This window comes from Calypte anna, chromosome 2 (genome assembly GCF_003957555.1).
Source record: "Calypte anna isolate BGI_N300 chromosome 2, bCalAnn1_v1.p, whole genome shotgun sequence".
Classification (NCBI taxonomy): Eukaryota; Metazoa; Chordata; class Aves; order Apodiformes; family Trochilidae; genus Calypte; species Calypte anna.
The window spans coordinates 117,475,127-117,500,079 of record NC_044245.1 but is presented as its reverse complement, the minus strand read 5'-3'; the positions used below and the strand labels follow the sequence as shown (position 1 = coordinate 117,500,079).

General features: G+C 36.3%; 1 protein-coding gene across 1 annotated transcript in view; it reads right to left on the bottom strand.

Moving 5' to 3' along the window:
- The window catches only part of C2H8orf34 (chromosome 2 C8orf34 homolog), a 141,430-nt gene that overhangs the window by 104,646 nt on the left and 11,831 nt on the right, over window positions 1–24,953 (bottom strand). Inside the window, exons 2-4 of the mRNA XM_030444694.1 lie at window positions 10,082–10,229; window positions 8,981–9,112; window positions 1,151–1,279 (exon numbers count right to left, since the gene is read on the bottom strand). Of these exons, the coding sequence (XP_030300554.1) occupies window positions 1,151–1,279; window positions 8,981–9,112; window positions 10,082–10,229 (409 nt within the window). The remainder of the gene's footprint in view (window positions 1–1,150; window positions 1,280–8,980; window positions 9,113–10,081; window positions 10,230–24,953) is intronic.

Sequence of the window (24,953 nt, the reverse complement as noted above, 5' to 3'; positions counted from 1 at the left end):
CGTGGACCCTTACTGGATGCGGTTTAGATCATTAGAAGCAGATAAATCAATTTACTAGAAATGCATATGAATGAAAAGAGCCCTATACCTATACTACTAAAACTGGTATGAATATAACAGTTGCTCAAAATATAATTGTTCTGATCAACAAAAAACATTTGGGAGAAAAGGAATTTGGGCAAACTAGTTTTGGGTATTTGACACAACTTGGAAAAATGCTGAATTTCAAAATCCTCCATGAAAGAGATCTTCCATTCTTCATTCAGATTCATTTCTGACCTCACCATATGTTATTGCTCCAGTGAATCAAGAAGTGCCTTGGACAAAATTTGAGAGGAGAAAGAAGAAACTTCTTATCCAAATGGCTCCCAAACAATGCCATACTTAGTTATCATGTACTTTTTATACTCTGATAATTGTTAATAGTGTTTACTCCCATGATACTACTTCTATTCTACTATTCTATTCTACTACTTCTATTCTTCTATTCTTACTATTTAATTCTATTCTACAGGAAAAAAGAAAGCTATTCTTCATCTTATCCAGTAATTCTCAGAGCTACAACTTCTATCAGCATGCTGTCTCTAAGCACTACTCCTGTTTGACTATGTATTTTAAGTAATAATAATTGCTTTCTTTGATAAAATAATTGGATACAATGTTATACTAGTATCTGAGATACGTTAAAGTATATATTTTACTTTCTTATGAAAAAAATAAAAGAACTAATTGGGGTCAAGGATACAAAATACCTAATTTTTTTTTTCAATGACAGGTCTGATTTCCATCAATGAGGCTAAGGTTTTACAAAAGTTAGTGCAATCTAACTGCTGCCACCCAAAGAAAGGAGCAGCCTCACTGTTGCACGGTGCCACCATTTTCCTTAAGCCAGCCTCTTTTGTTGATCTCTTTATGAGCCAATTCAGCTCACTCAACTGGTAGAAAACTAATGTAAGAAAAAAGGTGATGCAGGGGAAGTAGTTTCTGTCAGCAAGAGACAGAGAGTCTGTAAACCTCATCAACAGGGATATAACTGCTGATGTCAATGAACTTGGTCTTCGTTGGATAGAAGACCACCTTCTTGATATATACTTCCAAATTACAATTCAATCTGCATGGTTACATTAAAAACTAAAATCAATCAACTTACTGCGAGACAGATTCTCAAGGGCTTTTCCAAGTTTTTTGCTCTCTTGAAGAATATGATTTAGTTCATCAAAATCATGGCTCTCCGGTTTTGTCCTCCAATCCCATTTAGGTTGCTCTATTGACCTTGGCACTAAATATACACAGATATATAGATGAAGTTTAGACTTGGTAGTTCAGACTCCTACAGTAGAAAAAAAAAAGCTGCACAATGAGTTTACAAGCTGAAGTACCTTGAAATTATTTAAGTATCCTATTTTAACAGCTGGAAATATTTCCTTTGGAAAATGTGAAGTAAAATGAAAACATCTATGAACAAATGCATACTTGGGATGATTCCTGCAAGTGAATTAATTGATAAACAGGAATAATTAACTCAATGTTAACAATTAAAAATAATGCAGTAACAGAAAAATGGAATAAAAATATTGCATATGAAGGTACTTCATTTACATCAAAATAGAATTGTGTGCCCTAGGGGTCAGAGAGGAAAAATGTCAAAATGAAAATGAGTAACTTGTACTTTTGACTTTGCTAGTCATTTAAGCAAGAATAAGAAAAGCTTTAGATAACACTTTTAAAACAACATGTTTATACAATTATTTTAAAAATATCAGGAAGTGTAGGTTACAAAATTCATAAAGACACTGAAACAAAATATTTCTCTATTGTTCATGCTGTACAGCCTATAATCTCTATTCCAATACGTAAAGTAAGTGAACTTGATCTTTGAGAAGCATAGTCTTAAGCTTACAGTCTCTTACTCATTATCTATTATCAAAACCTCTAATTTCAAATTAACAGTTTCTCAACTGATGAGCTAACTTTACCTACAATGGCAGGAAAGAGAAGAAGCAATTTATGAGATATATAGGACCCACACAGAGCTGCATTGACTAATGTGAAAAATGTCAACAGCTTATAGAAATGGAAAAAAAAAAAAAAAAAAAAAAAAAAAAAGGATGTTGTTTCTGGAACTGCAGTTTAACATGATCTTTTTGCCAATGTACTGAACTAAGTGATCTGCTGCCTTCTTCATCAAATGCAATTTTTGGATTGTCTCCAAATACAGCATTACCCTGCTCAGAACTGCACAAGCTGATGAGAAGATGATGATGCCAAGAGGCCATATTCCCAACAGAAAGGACCAGTTCCATTTATCAATGATTCCTAACTAACAACTTAAAAGTAACTTCAGAAACAAAGCCTATAATGTTAAATAAGTCCTGGCCAGCTTTGAATTTTTTATTTACTGTTTTGACAGCTGTGAACTAATTTATGCTTACAAACTATATTTGCATGACGTGCTAAGAAGGAAACTTGCAGACTACCAGATAGTGAAAAAAAAAAAAAAAAAAAAAAAGTTATCTTTTGATCATCTGGAATTTCAGAGTGCTGAAAATGGCAATAGCCATCTTCTCCAGGTAATGATATGTGACAATGGTACACCAATGGTATGTTTAAGTCTTTCTTTCACAAAGAATGTGATTCCATCTCCCCCAGACATAAGCCCAAGCCATCTTCTGGGTATCTGTACATGTACAACCCAGAGTATATTCTGATCTGTAACACTCAGGAATCTGAAGAAGTATTGGGGAAGTTAATACTTTGAACTGTAATCATGCAATTACAGGCATTTTCAAAAGCAGAAGATAAAGGAGACATTTTAAAGGACCTATAGAGATAAGAGGAAAAGGAAAGAGACACGGTAAGCCTCAATAAGATGGGATGAGAGGAGCAAGTTGCAGTGTTAAGAGTCTGGTTCTGCTTTGTGGTCAAAAAAATCAAGCTGTGTATTTCCCTTTGAGGACAATGGAAATCAGGAGCTACTGGTGGTTCCTACTGAACAGATACAGGAGTATCAGGGTATGGCCAGCACCTACAGAGATGGGAACCCTATAATTTTTCTCAATACTCTTAAGAGACAATTGTTTAATTTGCAATTCCCTGGCTCAGGAACCACTGTGTTCATTAGAAGTTACCTAAATTTTTGTGTGACAAATAATTTATTCCATTCATAGACCCTAGCATAATTAACTAATGACTAATAATCAAATAGCACAGCTTCAGCATTTCTCACAGTTTGTCTTGTTTACAGAAAACAAAATGTTCTACCTATTATTTTTTCAAACTTTTACTAACTGTAAATAGAAACATTTTGTAAATTAGAAATTTACAAATTTTGTAAATTAGAAATTTAGAAGTCTATTTTCAGTCTATAAAACATTAAACATTTGTTTTATATAAAGATAACTTACTCCTTTACTGCCTGCTTTTTCAGCCACATCATCTTCTCCCTTCACTGTACCAAAACTATATTCTACATCACTCACTCCAGCCTATTAGCAGTTTGACAGACTTTCCATGTTTATACTGAACTCACATCACCACAGACATTTCAGAGTATCATCAAAATACCAACAAGTGATAATATAACTTAGTAATACTATATATGATGATAACTAAACCTTAGAGCTGCAGAAAATTTCAGCAAGCTGGGATTTGGTATCACATCCATTTGAAACAACATTCTCAAAAAATACAGCTTGAAAACCACATTTTTCAAAATAACAAAGGACAGAATTTTTGAGAAGCCATACTAGTTAGAAATAAAATTTGATTTTAAGATGGGATAGAAGCTGAATGAAACAAATCTAAGTCCTATTCAGCTGTAGAGCTTCCAGGACCAACAACTGGTGCATGTATGGACTAATCTGCATCAGGATAATGAGAGCATCAAAGCTGCCCCTGGAAAGCAGGAAAACTTGCTCAAGAGACAATGGCTTGGTCCCTAGTTTCAGAGCAATGTTCCACAAACATAGGAAGCTTGGACAGCACCTGACTAAATGGATGGCAGGAAACCAGTCAAAAGCATGGTGAAAATTTGCTCTATAAGCTGGTGTACTACAGCCTGTGTTTCAATGAACCATTCTGTTCAGCAGTGAAAATGTATGAAAACAGGTATAGCATTTCTGAGTTTCAATAGACTTTGTTTCAACAATGAATCTGGATAATTCTTCTGAAACAAAACTGATGGGGAACATAACAGAATATGAACTGACATTTTTATTACTTCTAGAAAACACATAGTTCTTCTTACTCACTCTTCCAACCAATAAATAGAGAGTAAAACAAAAATATACTTCATTACATTATGTGGCGTGTCTCTCCTTTCAAAGTTTATTTCTGTTAGCTTACAAATGTTCTTAAAACATAAATTTTGTCTCTTTCCAAATACAGGATCCACAAGCACTGGTCATTTTTAAATTGATGGCTTTGTGTGAAGCCTGCAGAAGTGCCGAAGTGTATATGACCCTACCTTGAGATCTCTGGAAATGCATGATCTTCTGTATGCATGAAACCCATCATTTACCATTTCCATGTATATGTCACTATATATTTAGTAAAATCCCTTCATAATATTCTGACCTCCCTCTTTACTGTAATCCATCATTCCTCAAAATCATTGTATCAGGTTTTTTTAATCCCTCTTCACATTACCTGCCTCAGTCTCATCTCTTGTTATTTGAGAGATTTATATAACACTTTCTCTTGAAATTATTTTCCCACAATTCAGAAAATTTATTACACCTACATCATAGAATTAATATAGAAATATTAAGGTTTTCTCTTTATAGAGCTGAGATTTCCTCATCTCATCTACAAGACTGCAAACACATACTTTCCAGTGTTTCTAATTTTCTGGTGGTGCACATTCCCAGATGTGGTACGAATTCTGTCACAAATCAGTGGAACTTTTTTTTTATAACAAGATGATGCTACAAGATCAGTACTGCTTTTATCTCCACATAAATGTCTTTCCAAGACATAATTTGCAGACAGAATCAGACCAGTTGCTCATTAAATACATTTCATTAATACATTGTATGGCCATCTTACACCTCAAAGAACAAAAATATGCGAGTTATTACTAAGCATAAAATTATTCATGTATTTAAATCTTGCAGTAGCACTCAGTTTGGAGTTCCTTGATAACACAGCCAACTTGGTTTACACAGGATCTGGATATTAAAGGTCTAAGACAGGGATGATCTACAGTCCTAGGCAGACGAAGGGCAATTAGAAGTAACTGTACATTGTAACATACATTGTAAATGGGACATGGTGAGGATGGTGAAAGGAAGTAGAATGCAAGGACAATCTGTGATGTGACTCAATAAGGAGGTGGTGAAGAGAACAATCTGCTTTTGTCTAAAAGTAGCCAGGCTGTGGAGCAAGAACTCAGTTTCACGAGATACTTAGAAACTTCCAAATCTGTTTTTCTTCAAATACAGAATGTGATCATCCAAATATTCAAATAAGTACATTTCTATATACACAAACACACACTAGGAGCAGTAGCTTCAAACCTCTCTCTTTCCAGACAACAGCAGCAGCCTCTGCTTAACTATGCTTTTGCACACCCCAAAAAAGTGGTCAGATCTCTTAGATACCAGGGTCTCTTGTTTGTTTGTTTCAGATGCAAATGAGACTTTAACAGGCAGGAGGAAGGACTGCAGGAATCTTTCCAGTAAAAATATTGAATGCACAAGGAAGAGATACCTGTGCAGTAATAACATGCCTACTGCAGTCAACATCACCTCTCCTGTAGGAAAAAAAAATTTCCTAATTAAATAAATCAATTCCATCCATGTTTCCAGAGATTCCCATGAAGTGACAATTCTCAGTTCCTAATAAATCACAAGATCAGGATATTTTCAACAAGACAGTTCTAAGACAAGAGCTCTGCAACAGAACATATCATGGCGGATGTTCTCCATTAAATTTTAGGTTTGTTTTGGCAGTTTTGGGGAGCTTCTAAGGTTCTTGGATTTGTAGGCTTGATTTGTTTTAATCATAAATCTGAGATTAAATGCTTCAGGTCTCAGCAAGCCCAAGGCATTCTGGTTTTCAGATTAGTACTTTCTGGATAGGCTATGGAAAAAATATACCAAGACACCCAAAAATGTTCAGAGGTACAAGATGAAAGCAGAAAAGAAACATAATATGCTGTGTTCATCTAGACTGAGTAACAAATGGCCTCACAACATGCTTGCTTTCTGCTGATATGAGTGGTTGAAAGGGCATACAGTAACCAACGATTTTTGGCATAAGCCCAGCAAAAATTGTAAAAACCCATCATTGTTAATATGGTTCTTGGCAGAAAGTAAGAGAAGCAAGACACTGCAAAAAAGTACATGGCTGAAAACAGCCTCTCTGACAGCAATTAAAAAAAAATAGTACTTCAAAACCAAATTATTTTCCAAAAGTTGCAGAGACAAATAGTTGCAGGGGTAAATAAGTAATGAAAAATTAACAGGATTCACGGTTTTAAACAGTGGTATGGACAAATAAATAGGAAAAGGCATAAACAGAAAAGCACAGAATCAGAGAATAATTAGGCTGGAAAGGACCTCCGAAAGTCTTCTAGTCCAACCTGCTGCACAAATCTGGCCCACTGAAGGCAGGTTGCTCAAAATACCTAGTTGAATTTTGAGTACCTTCCACCAGGATGGAAATTTCACAGCATCTCTGGACAACCTCTTCCAGTGTTTGATCATTCTTGCAGTATGCGTTTTGTTTTCTTTCACTACAGAACTTCAAGAAGGATCTGGCTACATCTTCTCTACCACCCTCCCATGAAGTAGCTGATGATGACAATGAAACCTCCCCTTATCTTTCACTGCTTTGGGATGAACAAACCAACTTCCTTTGGCTTTTCCTTGTCCATCACATGCTCTACCCCTCTCACCATCTTGGGGGACCTCTACTGGACTTGCTCCAGTATCTTACTGTCTATCGTGACAAACTCCAAGCGCCACCTCCAAAGTGCCACAGCTAGTTCATACTGAAGCTCTTGACTATCTATATCCCAGATCCTTTTCTGCAAAACTACTTTCTAGCCACTCAGACTCCAGTTTATGCTATTTCTCAGGGTTATTCCATTCAAGATGCCAGATTTTGCACTGGTCTGTGCTGATGTTTCACTCAGCCCTCTCCTCATTCCTGCTTGAGATCCCTCTGAATAGCAGCCCTGGTACCCAGAACACCAACCACTTCCAACTCACCTGCAAACCCAGGAGAACATTCTGCTTCATAATCCAGAACACAAAGACAGACTTTCCAGTAGTATTAGTTTCAGTATCAACCCCTTAAGCATGCCACTACTGAAATGCTTTCCAACTGGACTCTGCATTGCCAGTTATAATCCCTTGAATCCAACAGTTGAACCAAAATCATACATTTCTTCTTTTCCACCCATCCAGTCCATATCTCACTAAGTTATAAGGATACTATGGGACAAAGTTTTTCTAAAGTCAAGGTGGTAAACATCCACTGCTCTCTCTGATTATATGGCCAGCTATTTCATCTAATGAGGCTTCAGGTTGATCTGATCAGGCATGTATGATCCCCTAAAGCCATGCTTGGTGTTGTAAATCAATTTTTCCTCCTTCTTGTGGCTGGAAATACCTTCCAGGCAAATCTGCTCAATAACTTTTCCAGAGGGTGAGGTTAGGGTGATCAGCATGTCATCTTCAAAGTCTCCTTTTTGCCCTCTCTCAACATTTGCCATTTCTAGTCATCAGGAACCTCCCACATCATGACCTTTCAGTGATGAGACAATGGCTGAAGACTGAGAACTTGAGATATTTAGCAGGCAGCATGCAAGGTACTTGATGCTTACCAGAGTCAGAGGGCCAAGCACACAAAGGAGGAGAAGAACACAGTATGATGACAGAAACATGTTGCAACACCTTTGCCTTCTATTTCTAACACTGTATTTCCATAAATAGCTGTTAACCATCAAAACCTGTTAAATTAGCCTCAGATTGAGACAATGACCACTTCCCTGAATTTCACTCTTGAAAGTGAACTCACATCTACACACTTCTTTTGGACTTAAATTCGTGTACCCATACAGAGGTACACTGAAACTGATGATCAAATCTGAGTCTTTTTGAAGCAGGGGATGTACTTTATCAAGAAGAAAGAGATACACGCTCCTCTTCCAGAAAAAATAATCTGTGAACCTTGGTAAGACAATTTAGTCCTGAGAAAAGTTGTGCTACAGGACATAACTACCTGTACTGCTATTTTTTTACTTGCTAGAATTATTTATTTACTTTAGCCACCACTGTGCTACATTTTGATCTACTGAGGCCACTAGGAGAGGGGTTTTTTCTGGACTTCCCCATCTTACTTTTAGACGAAAGACAGCAAGCCCTAACATTGCAGCATACTATATATCTCTGTTCTCATCTGGTCCACCTAATCACATTTTGAGTTACAAAGTATTTGGATATTATGAAAATTCCAAAATGCTACAATAGTCAACAGATGAAAACATATTTTTGTAATTTATTTTGAATAACAAATCTTATATACACAATTTTGTGTGTGTACCTATACAGATATATGTATGTATATTGCAGATGTATTTATTTGTGGGGAAAAAAAGACACATTAAAAATCAAGCTTAAAAAATAAATTACTTCAATAACCAGTACACAGAAAGCACTATATTTCATTAAGGCTTGCTGCCTGTATTTTTACTCCTTCTATGCAAACTAAGAGATAATGATAAAACTGTGCATGACATGAAGATATTCTTCCAGTTTTATCTATCTATAATTTATTATATCTTCACATGACTTCTTAGGGTATTATTAAACATTCATAATTCAAGTGAAAGTAAAACAAGATCAAACTATTCTAACATGTATCTACATTTCAACTGCTCAGTTTCTTTTTCATTTTAATCCTAATTCAACAGAAAATCATACCATGGCTTTGGAAGAATGTACAAGTTAATAACATAGTAAAGCTTCCTTACATGACTTGGACTCTGGTGACGGTGGAGAAATGTTGGACACGGCAAGGTCACTCTTTGACTTTTTAGGCTTTTTTGCATTTACCTGCCAAGGTTTGTCGTAACTTCTAAAATCTCTCCTTGTTCCTTTATTTTCTGTTAAAAGAATCGAAGCAGTCAATTATAACATTTGTAGGGTTTTTTTTTCAAAGACTTAATGAATAAATAACCCCCCAAAACCAAAATCTATCAGTCTAAACACAAGCCAGCTCTTCTTTCTCCTATTTCTGATTTATGCTAAATTTCATGTATTTCTTCCATTTCCTAAACATCAAAATTAACAAATCCATTAATATGCTTTTCATTAAAATATAACCTTTTTTAATTATTTTTGTTTATAATGAAGTCCTTATGATCCATTTATCCTCTTACACGTTTGACTGCCTAGGGTTAAAACTTTACATTTTATATAAAAAAAAGATTTGACAGGCAACTAACATTTTGACTATCAGCAACTATTTCAGATCTATTACAGTTTGAAACAGATCATCAATTGATTTAAAATGCATAACCAATATTCTAATAGGATCTTGTATAAAAAAATCAAATGTTGTATATATGAAAGCTAAAATTTCAGATTAGAGCAGATATTATTTCAGAAAAATTCTATGCTGAAGATTTACAATCATAAATTATTCATACTGGAGTTCATAAAGTAGTAGCATCATCTTCTCAAGTGCTGGAATGATGGATTGTTAAAAATGTGTATTATTAAAGAAAATATCTCAATAGAGGCTAATTTCAGGCACAAGTACACCATTGGAGAAAAAAAAAAAAAAAAAAGAAAGAGAAAAGGAAAGCAAAGAAAACAGCAGGGGAATCAAGTGACCTTTATATGCACCTTCTTTCTCACTGAGACTGAGATTGTTCCCATGCTCACATGATAGGCTGATCTCATACCCAACATTCTATACTAAATTCAGGAGCTATTGGACAGACTGACTTTATTGTTCATGCTCAAAACCACAGCATGGTACCTGTTCAACACATACATCCAGGAAATCACAGACAAAAGTGTGGGAAGATTAGATAGGAGATTAGCCTTCTCCATCCTACAGAACATACCTGATACTTCACTTTCTGCCCAAAGGGCGGCAGAGCCAGACAGCGTCCTCTGAAGCTGACTGCGGCTCCCCTGTTTGGACTGAAGATGATCAATTAGAAATGGGATTGGCTGGTCAGGTGTCTCCGTTATCAGCTTGGTCATCAACTCCTTCAAAAAATTAAAAAAAAGAAAAAAAAAAAAATTAGAGAGATACTGCACCTAAACTAATCTTGTATTAACCAAAAGCAAAGGAGTATTTATAATGGGAAATCCTGTTTTCAACTGTCACAGGTTCATACCTGAATTGATCTCAGTCCATATGGTAAAACCAACCCAATCCCCACTAACTGCTCAAATCTACCTGAAACAATCTGAACACTGTTTTTAACCAAGAATCTTTTCAGAGCAGTGAGTAGCTCTTCTCTGATTCATGCATGCCAGTTTCTTCTCACTGGTAATCTGTGTATCAGGAAAGGCTGCTGTATTTTTTTATCCCATCCAGTCACAGAAAAAATGATTTGTTTAGGATATGTATTCATATTGCCTGTATTCAAACACTTTTTAAAGCAAGTCCTCCAAATATTATTGTATAGACACAATCAAATATTCTATTACACTGTTACAGACACGGATACAAAGCCAGTGGCAACAGGAACCATCTCCTATGCTATGCATTGATACCATCTAATGCTGTTACACACCCTGGCCTTCCAGGGCTCCACAGAAGTAAAAAATTAACAGAATGACCAACAAAATCAGGACCAAAAAAACCTGTCTACATTCGGTAAGAGTATTTATTCTCTCTTCATATATCCTGATGCACAAAACTCACCATAAGTCTCACACAATTTAGACTATCTCTGCCTTATCTTTTCCACACACCTTCATTTAATAAGTAGTTTTTCAAATATTGGTAGTTACTAGGGACAGCCATCAGTTATCTGTGCTGGAAGAAGATACTTATGAGGGAGTATACCAAAAAACAGTAAACGACAGATTATTAAGACATAGCAAGTTGTCTTTGTCCACTCCCAAGACTTTTCATTCTTTTTATTCAAGTAGTGGTGTTAACAATTGGGTATAAGTGAAAATGAGACAGAAACAAGATAACCATTCCATAAAGAGAAATTAGACTTCTTCCAAATCTTAGAAATGGTAAAGCTATATAGTGTAACTTCATCTAGACTGTCGCTCACCAAAGTAAGAGAAACCATCTGATACATATCATACAAGAAAAATCCAGAAATTGAAGTCATTCATAATTTGGTTGCTTAGCAACACTCTAACAGCAAACCTTTCTTTTTTTCCCTGGCAAAATGCATAATTAGTGACAAGTAAATTAGTAAGCCTTCAGCACTCTTTCCCACAGCATTCTCCTGGACAAACTGGCTACATATGGCTTAGACCAGTGTATTCTTCACTGGGTAAAAACCTGTCTGTATGGCCAGGCCCAAAGAGTTGTGGTGAATGGAGTTAAATCCAGCTGGCAGCAGTCAGCAGTGGCGTTCCCCAGAGCACAGTATTGGGGTCAGTTCTGTTTAATATCTTTATGAATGATCTGGATGAGAGAATAGAGTACATCCTCAGTAAATTGGCAGATGACACTGAGTCGGGAGGATGCACTGATCTGCCTGATGGTAGGAAAGATCTACACAGGGACCAGGACATGCTGGATTGATGGGCCAATTGTATGAGTCCAATTGTGTGAGATTCAAAAATACCAAGTGCAGGGTCCTGCATCTGGGTCTCAACAAGCCCAGACAATGCTACAGGCAGAGTGGCTGGAAAACTTCTCAAAAGAAAAGCACCCAGGGGTGCTTGTCAAGAGACAGCTGAATACGAGCCAGCAGTTTGGCCAACAAGACCAATAGCATCCTTGCTCACATCAGAAATACCATGGCCAACAGGACTAAGAAAGTGATTGTCTTCCTGTACGTGGCACTGGTGAAGCCACACCTCAAATACTGTGTTCAGGTGTGAGCCCCTCACTACAAGAAGGACATTGAGGTGCTGAGTGCATCCAAAGAGCAACAACACTGGTGAAGCCATCTGGAGCACAAGTCTTGGGAGAAGCATCTGAAGGAACTGGGGTTTAGTCTTGAGAAAATTAGGCTGAGATGAGACTTCTTCAAGCTCTACAGCTACCTAAACGGAGGCTGTAATGAGGTGGGGGTCAGTTCCTTCTCATAACACTCAACAGGACAAGAGGAAATGGTCTCAATATGTGTCAGGGGCAATTTAGATTGTTTATTGGAAGAACCCTCTTCACTGAAAGGGTTATCAGACACTGGAACAGCCTTCCCAGGGAGGTGGCTAAATCACCATCCCTAGAGGTATTTAAAAGACATGTGCTTACGTTTAACACTGGACTCAGTAGATCTAGGTTAATGGCTGGACTTAATGATCTTAAATTAACCAGAACAATGTTGTGATTCTATGAAGTGGAAAGATGCAATCCTGTGCTTCTAATGGATCCCAATAGCAGCAGGAATTCCACTGCAGAGGATTCTGTTACCAGATGAAAAGTCTCAATCTGTAATAACTGACTTGTAATTTAAATAATTTGTCTGAACTGTGGTTTGAAAATAACTTTTCTATCTTAAATTGACAAAAAAGAAAGCATGAGAACTGAGATACAGGCATTGATACTATTAGGTTTTTTAAGACATATATGGGTGACAATCTATTACTATTACAATACAAAACTAATATAGCATTAAAACAGATTATACAGAGATGAAAAATTTTAGAATGCCTACATGTCAGTCTAAGACAAATACTACTCAATTGTTGCTATTACTGTCTTGCTTGACACAGGAAGAAGGGGTCTTTATTTAATAGAAACAACTGATTCTAGGATTCTTTACTCTGAGACATAGCAATAAGACCAAATAACATAATTGCACAAAGTATGAAAAAAATTCCTATTCCAAGGTGATGTGAAATTTGCTCCCATTCAAAGGGACTGATTTTTTTTTTAATCTACTGTTATGATGTTGATAATAAGGCCTGAATTCTATAGTTTGTACGGTCTCAGAGCATTATTGGTTCTATTACATGACAGCAGTTAGAAAAGTTTAAAAAAAATAGAGATTTAGGCTACTTTTATCTATCTGGAGCAACAAATCCTTACACTTAAAGCAAAAACAAAATAACATTGCTGGAATCCTCATAAACCTAAAATAGTATGCAGTTCAAAAAATACTTCTTATTCCTGTAATCAGCCTCAAACTGATTTACCCAAGGCACTTACAGAAATGTAATTAAAAGTAAAGAAAACTTCAACTTAACACAAAGTGACTCAGATTACAAATCCTGCCATTTAAGAAAGGCACAGCTCATTCTTATGAGTATTCCTTCCCATAAGTGCTCTTAGGGATGTGCTTCTCAAGATGCTCCAAGCAAGGTGTGAAAGTGGTCTCCAACATACCACAGCTGGGTTCCCAAACTGCTGAATCTACAAAGAAGTGAGCACTCAGATAAATTTTTAAGTAAAAACATTTAAGAATGCCTATTAGGGATTTTCTTGGTTTAGCACCATTCCCTAATTAAAACTCTCTTAAACTTATGATGATGACAATCCAAAGTTTAATTGATGCTCTCATCTGTGCTGAGATGACATCTTAACAGATAGCGGCAATAACATACTACCTGGTATTCTAAATACATTCTTACAGGTTTGAAATGTTTAATGAAAGACAAAAGTGAAGGCATTAAAGAAAAACTAAAGTGTACAACAAGGTAAAAAAATGAAATTCCTTTTTGGTTAGCAGCAGGCTGATCTGCCTCACAATGTGCTAAGTAGGCAAGGTTTCACAAGAAAAAGAAAAGAAAGGAAAAAAAAAAAACCCAAACAACAGCTAGTCTCAATGAAGCCACATCTGCATTAACAGCTGAATAAAAATGGCACAAGGTCATTGAAACTGAGCTATGTTTCTCAATAAAAAATGCAACAGGTAATTTCAACTATGCATGAAAAGAGAAATGAAAGACATTTAATGTGTCTCTTAAAAACATTAACTACTGTTTGCCATTTTAGCTCACATATCCAAGTTTTCTAGTTTTCTACTTCTCAATTTCATCTAATAAAAAAAGAAGAAAAAAAGTTTTGCCTACCTCTATAGCATGTTCTTTTGTGCACAGTACTCCTTAAAATGACAAATAAAAAAAGTCACGGCAGGTTTAGCTTCCATGCTTCCAGATAAACTGTTCTGTACCCATGATCTCCTCTTATCTATTATTCCACTGCTATGTGTTCCTTTCACTTGATGTCCTTTTAGTCTTTTCTATCAGTGGGATTCCCCTCAGTCTCTCCCTTCCTGCTGTGTAACAAGTGAAGAAGCCTGTTCAGATGTCAGTAGCTATTCATTCCCTGTGCACCCACAAGAGAAACTGCACCACAGAAGAGGGGTGAAAAGGACCTTCCACTGTTACTACAGCACTAAGGTGAGTACATTCATTTCTGCTGCTTCCCCACTGTCTTGCTCCAAATTAGTTTCCACCCTGTCCAGAATGAGAAAGGAAAGGCAGAAAGGCAATATAAACTTAAAAAAACCTGGCAGTTAACTCCTCCAAAGATTTTGCCTTGGACTGGGCCAAGCAAAAATTAAAATGATAATTTCTACTTTCTTCTATACTGGTATTTTCAAGTGCTCTTACATTCACTGTTCTTTTTAAAGTATATAAAATAGAGCGCTTTAAAAGAAACATGCAAACGTTGACCTGTGGATGTTTCCAAGAGAAATTCATCCCCTATCAATAAGGCAGCAAAGCATCTTGAAAAAAAACAAACTAGCATCTTTAATATATTAATTCTTTATAAAGAGAATAACCTTTCACTATTGTACTATCCTGAGGTCCCCGATTAGTTATTCAACACAGGCTCAAATTTTAATTTCCTTGTGACTGTCCATGCATTTAATACAAATGAAACAGTCTTCACAGTCTATTAATCACAGGCCCAATTACAAGAAAGCTCTAATTAGCTATGTCTAAACCTACCTATCAGGTTATTAAGTTAATTAAGAGACATTCTATTCTGCCCTGTAATTGATAGCAGTAGTTACACAATAATCACAGCTTTTGTTTTTAACTATATAGACTTCTACAGACTGTCAGAGTGTGGAGATTTTTGCTGTACTGTGATCTCATATCATGGTTTAAATTAGAAGTCCAAAGTAGGCAGAGTGAATTGCCCTCAGAACATGTCTGTCTCTCCTGGACAAAAGAAGAAACTAGGTGGGTTAGCTTAAACCACCAGGTTTTGATGGGATGCAGTTCCAAATTAATACAACTAAATACAGCAGTCTTCACATCATTGTTGGGAGTGATCTTGCCAATGAAGAAGCCAAGTGAGCCTTGAGACCTCCCAATGTGTGTTCACTTTGGGTAAGAATTATTCTCCAGGCTCCACTGCCTGTATTGGCCATATATCCATTAACTACAGTGGAGCTTGGACTCTTACAAGTCAGGCAGACATCTAAATTTAAGTTTGCTAATGACTTCATAAGCCTGTAAGTGAACAAAGACATAAAATTGAGTGAGAACACATAGAAAATAAGTTAGTTTAATAAACTTTTTATGGACTGACACGTTTCCTTTAGAATTACTTCCTTGTTTCTCTAGTAAAAAAGCAAGGAAATATTTTTTTTAAGTACATTTCAACATTCTTCTTGCTGAGTAAAATAAAAGTCTGCAATTATTAAATGAGAGCAGAAAGGTAAACATCACTGCTTCTGCCACAATAGGCTTTAAATCTTTCTGAACATTCAGAATTAAACGAAGAAAATTACATTATAGAGTATAATAATAAAAATTGATGTTAACATATTTTAATTGTTCATTAAATTATTATAATCTCTCCCTATTAAAGTAATTACTCAACACAAAACAAATCCCCATATAAACACAACTTGCATGCCTACACCATACTCATTTCAAACTCACCAAGGTAGAAAAACAGCCGAGAGCAAACCTCTATATTATTCAGCTTTGTGAAGATATTTAGACATTTACCTGGAACTGACTAAGGAACTTTCAAACAATTCTTTCTTTTTTTCAAAGCCTTAACAGTAGTTATTTCAGCTAACAGTGCAGCTAAATTTATTATCACAAAATGGCAGTACACAGCATGGAACACACCTCACAAAGAAATTACCTTGGACATAAAACTAAACAGAATTTACAAAGCTCATATGATGGCCCTGATATTATGGTGCATACAAAACAAATCTATAAGGACTTATGGTGCACGTAATATTTTCAGACTCAAACTACTACTACTCAAAGCCTCAAACTGCTTATTTTAATAGCCCTAATCAGGGCAATAACTCCAATACTCTACACTGATAATCTTTTGTTCCATACACTGAGAATAGTAAGAGGGAGTCCAAAAACAAACCTCATAACTAGGTTTTCCTTATATGTTCATCTACTAAATATCTGTACCAATTCTATAACAGAAGACCCATTTTGGGGGCTATGTTACTAACCACATGTTTAGTGAGACTCTGGAGAACAGAATGGAAACAACACATTCCTTCCATTACAAACCCTTTACAAATAATATTATCAGTTCCCTGAGTTGGATGAACTAGCTCTATCTGATATAAATCCAACTCGTGTATGTAATAGTTGATAAAATATGCATCACTGAACTTATTTAGCAATCCAGAAACAACAACCTTTTGCATTGATGAGGTCTGGGGGGCAATTAGAAGGTTTTACTGAGTGAGCTCATGATAGTTTATCAAACTCCACCATGCACATCCTAACATACAATATCTACCTTAACCTCTTGCTGTATTTGTTCACTTGAGGTTTTTATCTCTCATCCTCTGGTATTTCAAATACCATTGTCCCAAATGTATTATACCACTTCTGAGTTCATATAATAGCTTCAAACACTTTTCCTCTGGCTTTATTATTGAAAGATTTCCTTTCTTCCAATCATTTCAGACAAGAATGTTGTCAAAAGAAAGGTTACTGGACCTTACTCTAAAACATTAACTGCTTTCTCAGTAAACGAACAGAAGGCTAAAAACATGCACTCAGAAATGCCAGGCATATCAACAGTTATCATGCTTTCTCCCGTAGTTTTCAAATCACAAGAGATTTTCTATGATACCTTACTCTTCTTTCAGCAGTTCTGTATCTCTGCATAACAATCTCACGCTTGCGGATTTATACCCACCATATCATTATCTGAACTCAGCAAGAATTTATCAAACTAGGGTAGTTCATGTTACAGTAGAAACACTCTAAGGCTTCCCTAAAGCATAATTCAGAAGTATTCCTTGGTTTCCACCCACTCTATCAACCAGTGGAAATTCCACCCTGAAGGCAAGGCATTTCACAATTCAACCAAGAGAAAATGAAAACTACTGGTTTTCTGAGAGGTCTGCAGGATGTAACCTGAAAGGAATACTCACAGATAAATGCTAGGAAAGACAACCTGGACTGATTTCCTTAAATTACAGCCATAAGACAACACTAACTGCACATCATTGCTTTTCTTAAAAGGTAACTCGGTAGGCTAGATCTGATCTTTCTCTGATTAGCAGAAGTAATCTTATTCCAATTTCAAGGTCTAAGGTGAAGCCACTTATTCCTCTGAGTTCAATGATTCATTATTGCAACTGTTAAAAAAAACACTCATTTCCATTTTTAACTTCACTGATTTAGCTTCTTCCTGCCTGACACAGTATCTTTTTTCTGAGGGGGTGTGATTCAGTAGTACTAGGAAATAAAGCAGTAGGTACTTCTGTGGCTACCTCTAGTGGCTTGACCCCAACCAGCAGCTCAGCACCCACCAGCTGCTCATTCACTCCTACCCACAGTGAAATAGGGGAGAATAAGAAGAGCAAAACCAAGAAAAACTCATGGGTTGAGAGAAAGACAGTTTAAAAGCCAAAGGAAAGAGAAGAAAAAAAAAAAACAATAAAACAAACAAAAAGCAAACTGAAAAAAGCAACCCAATAAACAACTGGTGCCAAGGCAATCACTTACCACCTCCCACTGTCCAGCCAGTCCCCAAGACACAGAAAATTTACTCCCCAGCTGAGAATATCATGTGGTATAAAATCTCTTTTCATCTGTCCCAGCTGTGTCATCTCACAAACTCTTGCCCACCCACACCCTGCTTCATAGTGTATGGTGAACATAGTGAGGAATAGGGAAGGCCTTGACCCTGTGCAAGTGCTGCTCAGCAATAACTGAAAGACTGGTGTATCAATACTGTTTTAATCACAAATCTGAAACACAGACCTGTATGGGCTTCTACAAAGAAAATCATCTCCCTTCCAGCCAGACCCAGTACAGTACCACCACATTAACAGTTTCAAAGGGTTTATGAGTGGTTATCAGAAGAAGACAGCTCTACAAAATAAAAATTGGTATAGTAATGCATTGACTCAGCTAAGCACTTAAGCTTAGGTATTTTTAATGCATGAGAAGTAAATATTTATAAAGCCAGGCGCATGCTTAAAATCCCTTGATATATTAGATCACTGCTCTGTGACTGCAGAATTGCGACCATTTTCTTCCTTCCAGAAGCTTACTAAAAAAATATTATGTCTTCTTCTTCTCCAGTGGTGAGACACTGAAACAGGTTGGCCCGAGAGGTGGTGGAAGGCCCATTCCTGGAAGTTTCCAAGGCCAGGTTGGAGGGGGCTCTGAACAACCTGATCCAGTGGGAGATGTCTCAGTGCATGGCAGGGGGTTTGGAACTAGATGATCCTAAAGGTCCTTTCCAACCCTGAAAGTTCTATGATTCTATGATTTTTTGCTTTAAAATTACATTATCACACATCTGATACTAGAGGCTGTGATGTACCTTAGAAATATATGTTCATTAATTGTGCACGTGAGCCATCTATTGCTTACACGTAACAACTGGCTCTTCACACACCTGAAATACCGACATACAAGATGAAGAACAAATTATCTCTACTTCATTTTTCATCCTTCTAAAAGCCTGTCAAAACTTTTCTAGCTGCATAACAGAAAGTGATGGTGAGCAGCTACATTAGAAGGTCTGATACTGTACTCCAACACTTTCCCCCTGTGGATAGCAATATTGGAGTGGAGAATCACAGAATCATGAAATGGTTTGTGTTGGAAGGGACCCTAAAGATCATCTACTTCCAAGCCCCCAAGTCATGGGCAGGGACACCTCCCACTAGACCAGGTTGCTCAAGGCCCCATCCAGCCTGGTCTTTGAACACTTTCAGGGAAGGAACATGCAAAACTTCCCTGGGCAAATAGTTCCTGTGTTTTACCACCTCATAGTAAAGAAATTCCTCCTAATATCTAAACTTCATCTCCCCTCTTCAAGTTTTAAATCATTGCCCCTTGCCCTCTCACTACACACTCATGTAGTTAACATTAAAACTTTTGTTTAAAAGAATTTATTCCAAATGCCTCTTTTTTTTTTTCACACTTCTATTTATGTATGCCCACTGTGTACCAAACCATGGCATCCAAGGTAGAACTCAAGCAAGGAGCAATGCTCTTCCAAAAACAACATCAAGAAGAAGTCACTACGAGTTGTTTTAGCAACATGTAGCACTAGAGGAATTTCCCACTGGGAGCTGTTTGGCAGTCACCCACACAGCAGGAGAGAAGGAAAGAAAAGCACACTCAGTAGTTTGGGGTGAGCTGTGGCCATGTATTTCTGGATCCTAGATCCTTCACTAAAACTGTTCATACAGGTTTGCTTGCTCATTGGTTTCAGCATAGCAAGTACACTGGCAGCCACCAGATGCACAGTCAAGACCATGTTAGCAGAAAAATTAAAACTCAGATCTATCAGGTGCCCATTAGCAAACACTCTGCTCTGACAACTTTTGAAACAATTCATTGTAGCTCTTGCATTTTCTGCAAAAGGCCAATAATACTACTTCTTTGGAAAATGGATACAACTAACATTGCATTATTATAAAATTACATTCACTCAAGTTATACAGAAAGACAAATATAAAAAACTGTTTTAAAGTTCTGCTGCCCAGTCTGTGTAGCCATTTATTAAATTTTATGTATAATTTTAAGGCATTAAAATAAAACAATTGCTTTCATTTTTTTTTTTAATCTCGACTAAGAAATTTTTATCCGTTCACATGGAAGTTCAAATAATAACCAGCAATTACAGTGATATGAAATGGCGGATGTTACTTACCAGGGTCCAGGGTAGGGATTTTTTAACAAAGATTTAATTATCCTGACTTTAACTGCTTACATAAATTGGCCATAAATTTGCTCTAGTAGTGATTACTAAACAAATTCCAATGAAGTCAACATATGCTTCCTGCTTGTAAGAATTTACTTAAATCATGTCACTTAGAAATGTACCCTTAGTACAGCAGCTAAGCAACTGTTGGCAATAGTCTAATTACAAGTTTTATTCATACACTCTGAAGAGATGAATATCTATTCTGAAGAGATGAATATCTATCTCTATGAATATCTATATGTGTCTTGATTGCCTTGCCCTTACCTGTGAGAGACTGACTTGGTCTCATAAGTCTTTAGACCAAGAGTGTTTTCAGCTTTTTAAACAGAACTAAATGTTTAATATGCATCAATACATCAGAGATTTTGAACTGCAAAGGTTAGAATCTGTTGCCATAGAAAAACCTAGAAAGTAATTTTCACCACAGCAAAACACAAAGGTTTTTTCTGTATCTGCAGAATTTATATACTGCAAATATGGCTGGAAATCCCTAAGAAGTAGGTTTTATATAGCATTTCAAGAGGACAAAAGGCAATTTCATATATATACACTTGATAGATTGACTTAAAGCTACTTGTATCTTTTTTCCCCCCCAAAGGAAAGGTCACATTGATTTGCCTTTCACAGGTAACACAAGATGCCCAATATCTTGTAAGAATAAGCACCAGAGCCACTGCAGACTCTGCAAGCAGACACCTGATAGCTCTCCAACACCTTTGAGAGCTCACAGTAATCTTCCAGTCAGTTTAGACACAGCTCATACTCACTGCTTTTCTAACTGCAAGGGAAAATTTATAACATCTCATTTACTATTACAAGGAATGCTTTTAGATTAGGAGTTACTTTATTCTTTGTTCATTTAGAGGTAGATAAAGTTTTCCTTTATTATATATACACATGAACTTTGCCACTTAAAAAGGCAAAGCCCACAATGAAAATAATTGGTCTCTAAATACAGGAATCTTTTGCTAAGCAAAAGCCATCAGCCCATGGGTATAACAAAAAAATTTTGTAATAAATGCATAAATTAATAACAATACAATAAGTAAATAAAAGTGTTAACTAATAGAAACCCAAGATGGATTTTTTTTTCTGTACTCTAGGTGATCTTCCAGCATTTTGCATATTGCCATTTACTACATGCCACCAAATGATGCTGGTAACCATTTTATTCCTGTAGGCTATCAGTTTATCTTCAGCCCCAAGTGGACAGACACATCAATAATTCCAGTTCAGTTGGAAGTAAAATCCACCTATGATTGCTTCCATTTTTATAATCCATCACCTAAGCCAAAATTACTTGTATCATTTTCCCCATCAGCGAGCAAGATGACAGAGAAACTGCTCTAATGATATCTTTTTTTCCCTTAATATTATTTTCAAAGTTCTAACATTTCTAACATGTTCTGCCTTCATGGATAATATCCTTTTCTCAAGTCAAGTTAAAATAGACAGTGGAGAAACTTCTGAGAATGACAATCCCATCAGAGTAAAAAAAAATTAAATAAAATAACAAATTGAAGATTAGGTACACACAGGTGGAAGGGCACACAGCTGTTCATTTTTTACCCAAACCATGCAGGCTCAAGGTATTGTTTTAGAGTACAACAAGAACCCTGAGAATTAAGTATGGCACAGTAGAAAGATTGAAAGGGGAAAGAAATGCTAACACTGAGCAGCTCACAGTCCACACATCTCCAGCCACCTCCTGGCATTCCCAGACTGCTTCCCACTGGCTCTAGCAGGTTCATTGCTGTGCCTGAGCCCTGACAAGGTACAGTCACTGCCTCTGTCTAAAAATGGCACAGACTTGTGGAACAACCCTCAGGCAGAAGCCTGGGACTGTCCTGAAAAGCAGGCCCTTGCTTGGGGTGTCCTTGCTTGGATGTCCTATAAATCATGGCCAAAAGCGTGGCCCAGAAAATGACACTTCAGCAAAAGACACCTGAAAGAACAGTGCATCCCTCGTGCTCTACGAAGGAAAATGTCAAACCTTGTTGACAGTATACAACAGATATTAGATACAATGAATTACAGCCAGGCACGTGTTTAACAGAGAAGATGGATCAATGCCAAATACATATTTTAAATACTCAGCACTATACAGCTGCACCAATGCTGCAGACTCTGCTTCACGTTGAGCCTGTAACTCTCCCTGGACACAACTGGGTTTTATCCTCTCAATCTTTGATTTGGATGAATTTCATGTTCATTTTTCAAATCTCATTTCCTATGTTAAAAAAAATATGTTTCAATGTAAAAAAAAAAAAAAACAAAAAACAAAAAAAAAAAAAAACCAATAAAAACCAAACCACAAACATCTGAATGTTAGGTTTAAAATTGCTCAAACTTACTGTAGTTCATTTTTTTATATATTGCACTAATCGCACAGACCTTTAAAAACACACTGTATACTCGTTCAGCTTGACTTTCATCGTGAATGCCATTATTTGACCATTTTTTGTTTAAAATACAAAAGTAATGTTTAATTAGATCAAATGCAAAAGTCGTCCAGCTGATGGAAGGCATGCAAAGTATTCCCTTTTCCCACAACTATATATTATACTATTGACATACATCAGGTTCACAAAATCTTTTGATAGCACCAATAGCAGAAGAAATAAACTTGGTGATACACTGAATGCAGGGCAAAAAGATACTATGAGAAAGGCTTCTTGATTATTATTACCTGCTATCAGAAGGACTTTACAAGACTGGCAAAATTCCACTTTGTTTAAAACTTTGTATGTTCAAATATTAGACAAAAACACTGTATAAGTAGTCATAGAAAAAAAAAATCAAGCACTTTTGCAGTGTAACAGCTATTATTTGCAACATCTGAAATGCTCCCAATTATCTCAAATTTTTTAAAATTGGAAAAAGCCTCAAAATATCTAGGGTTTAATTACAGCTGAATATAAATGGTAATGTGGCATAAATAAGATACAGATTTTCTAGTGAATAAATACCCACCTATTCCCAGCCCCAAAATTTGGCTAAACACTCTTCTGAAGGTTCTGAGAATAGCTATTTGACTTAATAGTCTATTTCCAGACAGAAAACCCAGTTCTCATAGGCTTCTTTTTCAAATCTAAAGCAATAATCTAGCTTTACCCAAATACTAATGCTCACTTTTTTTTTTTTTAAATCCATCATCACGGTAGTTTTTTGGCATTACTTCTGGAAAAAAACAAACAAAAAAATCCTACGTGTCTTACTTCTGCATTGCTGTGTAGTAATTTAATTATATATGGATGTGCTATATTTATCATCACTACTGGCCAATATGAAAAACAACCATGAAGAGGGAGGACAGAGTTAATGTCATTGGAATTTAAGGTTTATGTTTTCCACAAAGGATTTATTGGTTTGTTTCAGCATACTCAAGCCACAGAGAAAGCTTTTAGGAACTTAAGAGACATCCATAGTATCCATTAAGCAATTCAGCCAAACGAGGAAGTTAGCTGAAAATCAACTAACCACAAATATTACAGGTTGCTTCAACAAAACATTTCCGTTTTATCCAACTTAAAAGTTTAAAGGAGCTGTATTTTTCAACAAGATATTTCTACCAATTCTTAAGTTGTACCTTGCTGTCAACCCGTAGCTTCCAAAAAAAATATGGCTATAAATTTTATTTTCTCAGACCTACTCACATCTGCTCATTGATGCGTTATTGTGAGGGAATTTAAGGTAGTATATCTAGCACCCTGCAGACAACCACAAAATATGAAATATGGAGACTTAAGCTGAAGTATAAGTGTACAACTACGGTTAATCATATTTTTGGATCTCTTTCTTTTGTCTTTCAGTATAATTGCAGCACTTGTGGCTGTAAGCAAGATTCATTCAAATGCAGGTTCATGTGAAACGCTAATGGAAAAAGCTGAAGCATGTCTACAGTTTAACTTCATGATTTGTCCATGGATTACTGGCTATTCGTTTCAATAAAAGTTACTTGCATGCCCAAGTCCTTGGAGAATCCTCACCTAAGTAAGTAATGTGAAAAACCTCCCTGACATTAGCTCTAAAGGACAGCTGAAAACTGAGAATTATGTCAATATCAAGCTGAAAAGAAATATCTGAAATGAGAGGATGTGGGACACTTCTGTTTGGCCTCTGGGAGGACAAATGCATTGGTTGCACAGGCTTAAGGCTGACACTTATCATATCATACCCACAAATAAAGTTGGTCTGAGATAATGGGGGCAGCTAAATAAATATCAGCTTACATAAGCAGGATACACTTTCCACTCTGTAAGTTATAGATTAGCTAAGTTAGATATATGACTCCAATATTGAAGCAATTTCTACTTTATGCAAAGCATTAAGTATGAAATAAGAAAAAAATATCTGTATTGGTCTCTGTGTAACAAAAAATAGAAGCTAATGAACAAATATTTTTTTCCAAGCAAAAAAAATAAATGGTAGGAAAAGTGGTTTTAAAAGAAGCCATCAAAAAAAAAGGGAGGGTTCTAATAATTATATCACAGGGATCAACTTAATAAAATCACTTTTTAGTTCAAACAAGATCATTTTGACCCATGTACAAATATGGAATATTTCTAAAAACTGTCATTTGCACTTTGACTATCTCCTCCATGTAAACTGTCACCATGGATCGAGTCAGCTTGGCCTCACTAACCTACCCAGAACATGACCTA